At 45.0% G+C, this 7,421-nt stretch overlaps 2 protein-coding genes across 3 annotated transcripts in view; one reads left to right on the top strand and one right to left on the bottom strand.

The window, feature by feature from the left end:
• Window positions 1-5,637: 5,637 nt before the first annotated feature.
• On the top strand, window positions 5,638-6,876 carry LOC124223262 (uncharacterized). Its single transcript, XM_046635065.1, has 3 exons — window positions 5,638-5,841; window positions 5,932-6,147; window positions 6,676-6,876. The coding sequence occupies exons 1-3, from the start codon at window positions 5,638-5,640 to the stop codon at window positions 6,874-6,876; spliced, it is 621 nt and encodes a 206-aa protein (XP_046491021.1).
• LOC124222723 (protein turtle homolog B) overlaps window positions 6,443-7,421 on the bottom strand; it is a 164,206-nt gene continuing 163,227 nt past the window's right edge. For both annotated transcript variants that reach the window (XR_011177589.1, XR_011177588.1), the window contains exon 15: window positions 6,443-6,841. The gene's annotated coding sequence lies outside the window, so the exon portion shown is untranslated. The remainder of the gene's footprint in view (window positions 6,842-7,421) is intronic.

The following is a 7,421-nucleotide window of genomic DNA, read 5'->3' as shown; positions in this document are numbered from 1 at the left end:
CCACACGGCTATCAAGCGTAAGGCGTGCCTTTGATAGAGCTCTTCGGCTCAGATGTTCTCCTGATACTAGGAGTAATTTTTCGCTGCAATCTCTACGTTTGGTTGGTCTAAGTGCGAACGCCTAATTACAGGCAACCAAACTTACATGTACGCCACACAACTATCAGGCGTAAGGCGTGCCTTTGATAGAGCTCCTCGGCTCAGATGTTCTCCTGATACTAGGAGTAATTTTTCGCTGCAACCTCTCTGATTTGCTTAGTCTAAGCGGGTACGCCTAATTATAGGCAACCAAACTTACATATGAGCCACACGGCTATCAGGCGTAAGGCGTGCCTGTGATAGAGCTCCTCGGTTCTCCTGTGCTCCTGATACTCGAAGCATGCATGCCTTCAGTCACACAGCGTCCATATCACATGCAGTCAATCAATCAATCAATGTGTCCCTGTTTTTAGAAGAGCTCCTCGGTTCTCCTGTGCTCCTGATACCAGGAGTCATTTTTGCTGAAATTTCTCCGATTCGCTTAGGTCTGAGATAAAATGGCGGGAAAATTTCGCGATCACATGCTCTCTCAATCAAGCAGGCATGCCTTCAGTCACACAGCGTCGACATCACATGCAGTCAATCAATGTGTCCCTGTTTTTAAAAGAGCTCCTCGGTTTTTCTGCGCTCCTGATACTCGGAGCATGCATGCCTTCAGTCATACAGCGTCCATATCACATGCAGTCAATCAATCAATCAATGTGTCCCTGTTTTTAGAAGAGCTCCTCGGTTCTCCTGTGCTCCTGATACCAGGAGTCATTTTCGCTGAAATTTCTCCGTTTCGCTTAGGTCTAACATAAAATGACGGGAAAATCATCAATAACATGCACTCTCAATCAAGCAGGCATGCCCTTAGTCACACAGCGTCCACATCACATGCAGTCAATCAATGTGTCCCTGTGTTTAGAAGAGCTCCTCGGTTTTTCTGCGCTCCTGATACTCGGAGCATGCATGCCTTTAATCATACAGCGTCGACATCACGTGCAGTCAATCAATCAATCAATGTGTCCCTGTTTTTAGAAGAGCTCCTCGGTTCTCCTGTGCTCCTGATACCAGGAGTCATTTTTGCTGAAATTTCTCCGATTCGCTTAGGTCTAAGATAAAATGGCGGGAAAATTTCGCAATCACATGCTCTCTCAATCAAGCAGGCATGCCTTCAGTCACACAGCGACGACATCACATGCAGTCGATCAATCAATCACTGTGTCCCTGTTTTTAGAAGAGCTCCTCGGTTCTCCTGTGCTCCTGATACCAGGAGACATTTTCGCTGAAATTTCTCCGATTCGCTTAGGTCTAACAGAAAATGGCGGGAAAATTAGCGATCACATGCCCTCTCAATCAAGCAGGCATGCCTTCAGTCACACAGCGTCGACATCACATGCAGTCAATCAATCAATCAATGTGTCCATGTTTTTAGAAGAGCTCCTCGGTACTCCTGTGCTCCTGATACCAGGAGTCATTTTTGCTGAAATTTCTCCGATTCGCTTAGGTCTAACAGAAAATGGCGGGAAAATTAGCGATCACATGCCCTCTCAATCAAGCAGGCATGCCTTCAGTCACACAGCGTCGACATCACATGCAGTCAATCAATGTGTCCCTGTGTTTAGAAGAGCTCCTCGGTTTTTCTGCGCTCCTGATACTCGGAGCATGCATGCCTTTAATCATACAGCGTCGACATCACGTGCAGTCAATCAATCAATCAATGTGTCCCTGTTTTTAGAAGAGCTCCTCGGTTCTCCTGTGCTCCTGATACCAGGAGTCATTTTTGCTGGAATTTCTCCGATTCGCTTAGGTCTAAGATAAAATGGCGGGAAAATTTCGCGATCACATGCTCTCTCAATCAAGCAGGCATGCCTTCAGTCACACAGCGTCGACATCACATGCAGTCAATCAATGTGTCCCTGTGTTTAGAAGAGCTCCTCGGTTTTTCTGCGCTCCTGATACTCGGAGCATGCATGCCTTTAATCATACAGCGTCGACATCACGTGCAGTCAATCAATCAATCAATGTGTCCCTGTTTTTAGAAGAGCTCCTCGGTTCTCCTGTGCTCCTGATACCAGGAGTCATTTTTGCTGGAATTTCTCCGATTCGCTTAGGTCTAAGATAAAATGGCGGGAAAATTTCGCAATCACATGCTCTCTCAATCAAGCAGGCATGCCTTCAGTCACACAGCGTCGACATCACATGCAGTCAATCAATCAATCAATGTGTCCCTGTTTTTAGAAGAGCTCTTTGGTTCTCCTGTGCTCCTGATACCAGGAGTCATTTTTGCTGAAATTTCTCCGTTTCGCTTAGGTCTAAGATAAAATGGCGGGAAAATCATCAATAACATGCACTCTCAATCAAGCAGGCATGCCCTTAGTCACACAGCGTCCACATCACATGCAGTCAATCAATGTGTCCCTGTGTTTAGAAGAGCTCCTCGGTTTTTCTGCGCTCCTGATACTCGGAGCATGCATGCCTTCAGTCACACAGCGTCCACATCACATGCAGTCAATCAATCAATCAATGTGTCCCTGTTTTCAGAAGAGCTCCTCGGTTCTCCTGTGCTCCTGATACCAGGAGTCATTTTCGCTGAAATTTCTCCGTTTCGCTTAAGTCTAAGATAAAATGGCGGGAAAATTAGCGATCACATGCCCTCTCAATCAAGCAGGCATGCCTTCAGTCACACAGCGTCGACATCACATGCAGTCAATTGATGTGTCCCTGTGTTTAGAAGAGCTCCTCGGTTTTTCTGCGCTCCTGATACTCGGAGCATGCATGCCTTTAATCATACAGCGTCGACATCACGTGCAGTCAATCAATCAATCAATGTGTCCCTGTTTTTAGAAGAGCTCCTCGGTTCTCCTGTGCTCCTGATACCAGGAGTCATTTTTGCTGAAATTTCTCCGATTCGCTTAGGTCTAAGATAAAATGGCGGGAAAATTTCGCAATCACATGCTCTCTCAATCAAGCAGGCATGCCTTCAGTCACACAGCGACGACATCACATGCAGTCAATCAATCAATCAATGTGTCCATGTTTTTAGAAGAGCTCCTCGGTACTCCTGTGCTCCTGATACCAGGAGTCATTTTCGCTGAAATTTCTCCGTTTCGCTTAAATCCAAGATAAAATGGCGGGAAAATTTGCAATCACATGCCCTCTCAATCAAGCATGCATGCTTTCAGTCATACAGCGTCGACATCACATGCAGTCAATCAATCAATCAATGTGTCCCTGTTTTGAGAAGAGCTCTTTGGTTCTCCTGTGCTCCTGATACCAGGAGTCATTTTTGCTGAAATTTCTCCGTTTCGCTTAGGTCTAAGATAAAATGGCGGGAAAATCATCAATAACATGCACTCTCAATCAAGCAGGCATGCCCTCAGTCACACAGCGTCCACATCACATGCAGTCAATCAATGTGTCCCTGTGTTTAGAAGAGCTCCTCGGTTTTTCTGCGCTCCTGATACTCGGAGCATGCATGCCTTCAGTCACACAGCGTCCACATCACATGCAGTCAATCAATCAATCAATGTGTCCCTGTTTTCAGAAGAGCTCCTCGGTTCTCCTGTGCTCCTGATACCAGGAGTCATTTTCGCTGAAATTTCTCCGTTTTGCTTAAGTCTAAGATAAAATGGCGGGAAAATTAGCGATCACATGCCCTCTCAATCAAGCAGGCATGCCTTCAGTCACACAGCGTCGACATCACATGCAGTCAATCAATCAATCAATGTGTCAATGTTTTTAGAAGAGCTCCTCGGTACTCCTGTGCTCCTGATACCAGGAGTCATTTTCGCTGAAATTTCTCCGTTTCGCTTAAGTCCAAGATAAAATGGCGGGAAAATTTGCAATCACATGCCCTCTCAATCAAGCATGCATGCTTTCAGTCATACAGCGTCGACATCACATGCAGTCAATCAATCAATCAATGTGTCCCTGTTTTTAGAAGAGCTCTTTGGTTCTCCTGTGCTCCTGATACCAGGAGTCATTTTTGCTGAAATTTCTCCGTTTCGCTTAGGTCTAAGATAAAATGGCGGGAAAATCATCAATAACATGCACTCTCAATCAAGCAGGCATGCCCTTAGTCACACAGCGTCCACATCACATGCAGTCAATCAATGTGTCCCTGTGTTCAGAAGAGCTCCTCGGTTTTTCTGCGCTCCTGATACTCGGAGCATGCATGCCTTTAATCATACAGCGTCGACATCACGTGCAGTCAATCAATCAATCAATGTGTCCATGTTTTTAGAAGAGCTCCTCGGTACTCCTGTGCTCCTGATACCAGGAGTCATTTTCGCTGAAATTTCTCCGATTCGCTTAGGTCTAACAGAAAATGGCGGGAAAATTAGCGATCACATGCCCTCTCAATCAAGCAGGCATGCCTTCAGTCACACAGCGTCGACATCACATGCAGTCACTCAATGTGTCCCTGTGTTTAGAAGAGCTCCTCGGTTTTTCTGCGCTCCTGATACTCGGAGCATGCATGCCTTCAGTCACACAGCGTCCACATCACATGCAGTCAATCAATTAATCAATGTGTCCCTGTTTTTAGAAGAGCTCCTCGGTTCTCCTGTGCTCCTGATACCAGGAGTCATTTTCGCTGAAATTTCTCCGTTTCGCTTAAGTCTAAGATAAAGTGGCGGGAAAATTTGCGATCACATGCCCTCTCAATCAAGCATACATGCTTTCAGTCATACAGCGTCGACATCACATGCAGTCGATCAATCAATCAATGTGTCCCTGTTTTTGGAAGAGCTCCTTGGTTCTCCTGTGCTCCTGATACCAGGAGTCATTTTTGCTGAAATTTCTCCGGTTCGCTTAGGTCTAAGATATAATAGCGGGATAATTTCGCGATCACATGCTCTCTTAATCAAGCAGGCATGCCTTCAGTCATACAGCGTCCACATCACATGCAGTCAATCAATCAATCAATGTGTCCCTGTTTTTGGAAGAGCTCCTCGGTTCTTCTGTGCTCCTGATACCAGGAGTCATTTTTGCTGAAATTTCTCCGATTCGCTTAGGTCTAAGAGGAAGTGGCACGAAAATCAGCGATCACATGCCCTCTCACGCAAGCGGGCATGCCTTCAGTTACTTAGCGCCGATAACAGACGATACTATGTTCCAGCTACAGCCTAGCAAAGTCTACGCACGCTCCTTTGATCAAGCTGGGGCGCATGAGTCTAGACGTACAGCGTCGACGAAGGAGCAAATAATCCAAATAATCTCTGTCTTCGATAGACCCAATATGTTTTGGTGATTCCAGGGACAATTTTCCGCTGAAATCCCTTTTCTTTTCTTTTATAGATAAGGTATTTATCAAAGATCTGCAGCTGAGATTTTTTTACGTTTCCTCATTGGACCTATATGTGCACCATGGAAGTGAACAACCAACTATGCACATGAAATTCCCCTTACATCGTATTCACGTGCTAAAACATCCGAGCTTCCTGCGTTGTCTAGACAACAGAGTCAGATACCTTCGCTTTTGACGTGCAAAGTAACCGCACGATCATCAATTCGCGCAGATCGTTTCGCACCGGTCAGTAATGCGTCACCTGCCCACTTACAATTAGAAACTCGCCATAAATTTCAACGAAGAAAATTCTCAAGTATAAAACGATGAAAAAAGGATCGCAATGCATCGCTCGAACGATCAATCTCTCAAATACGAAGAACTCCGCTCCGCCACGCCAGGTCCAGAAGCTTGTCAACGCGGACGTGAGGACTCCATGTCCGGACTCTAGATCATCGTACAGAAGTTCACGGCCAGTCCCAGTCCGCGTCTGCATGCGTCGCGACGTCGAGAGGACGCTTCCACCTAAGGTGATTCGCAATTCCCCCTCACGTACCATCCGAGTCCCAAAATGACCCGCTCGAGCCAAGGGGATGATATAGTCCCGCGCATATTCACAGCTGTGCGAATGTTCCCAAAAACCACCGCCTGAAACGCTGGTGACGAAAATACGATGGTTGGCCAATGGACTTCTGAAATCCGTCATTGCCGCAGGCCTTGTCTACTGGACAACAGCCGAAGGCGTCTGGGGCGACTCTGAGGAAACTGAAAATCTTTATGGCCGCATCGTCAAGTCAGTTTCCCCTGTTCTTCCGAACGTTGTCGATGTCAAGGATGTGAGTATTCGCATGTTAAGTGTCACTCCGAATTTCGGAGTAATTAAAGATTATAAAAAATCGTTTCGAGTCAGTCATCAATTGCTCAAGAAGATATCCTCCAGGATAAAACGAGAAGATGGTTTCAGAGTGTTATAAAATTTAGAGACAATAGACGAGAAAATAAATGTTGGAGACAGGACGATAGCTGTCGATGAAATTGTACTAGTTTTGTCACCCTAGTTAAAGTATTAGGCTATATCTAGAATAAGGTTTACAGAAACTAGGGGGAAATGCATTCGAACGATGGTTTATTCAGTGTTCTCAAACATGACGATTTACAGTTTCATCAAAATCAAAGCGTACAGTATGTTTAGTAGAGTGGTTCATTATTTAATTTTTTTCTTAAGGTACGGCTTGAAAAATTTTTGACAAATACTGATGCAAAAAATTTATATATACATATATATATATATATAAATCTGTAAAGTGTGCACTTAGAAATAAATAAGAAATATTGCAATAATTGGTACACTACACTTGATACAGACGAAGGTTCCACACCTGGAAAACGTGAGGCACAAACTATTGGACGGTTACAACAGAGCGGTACTGAGTATAGTGGGACTGACGATCGGCGTTCCGACGAAGCTGGAGGAAAAGATGTCCGAGCTATTTTTCCCCTGCGAGGAAGTCAGCAGCGGCGATAAAGGAGCTGGGAACAAAAATTTTAACAAGTTAAATACGTAGATGAAGAGCTTATCAAAAGCTGCGGAATTGCATCCGGGATTATAGCGTGTAATCGTAAGACTGTGTTGACGTATGTATGTATGTAATATATACACTTGTTTGCGTAGAATAAATTTCGTAAATCGGTTATGACGTCACTCGACCGTCTCACCCTTTCCCCGGATGCTAAAAGCTGCTTTCCCACTCGCCGCAATCCGATTCATTAGCTACTATTAAACGTGAAACGGATGCAAGCAGCCGGCGCGACTCTCCAGGGGGTTTCAATGCAATTAAAAAGTAATCAGCACCACCGTAAGTGCAGGAATACAATCGAAACAATAAATTCCGAAATGTATAACTCGAGTATAATCGTCCATTAACGGGTAACGGCGGAAATGGTGGAGGGCTCGCACAAGAGTGGTGAACGCAAAATTGACGTAGAATCGGAAAATTTATTTACACTTCATTTTGCGCGTGCGTGTGTTTTTCATAAATTTATTTCAGTATCGCAAGAACCTGTCAATGATCAATCAATTCCACCCCTGAATTTACGTTCTTGTCCCAAT

Source organism: Neodiprion pinetum, chromosome 7 (assembly GCF_021155775.2).
Source record: "Neodiprion pinetum isolate iyNeoPine1 chromosome 7, iyNeoPine1.2, whole genome shotgun sequence".
Taxonomy (NCBI): Eukaryota; Metazoa; Arthropoda; class Insecta; order Hymenoptera; family Diprionidae; genus Neodiprion; species Neodiprion pinetum.
The sequence above is the reverse complement of the archived record's forward strand: the minus strand, read 5'-3'. Positions and strand labels throughout refer to the sequence as shown.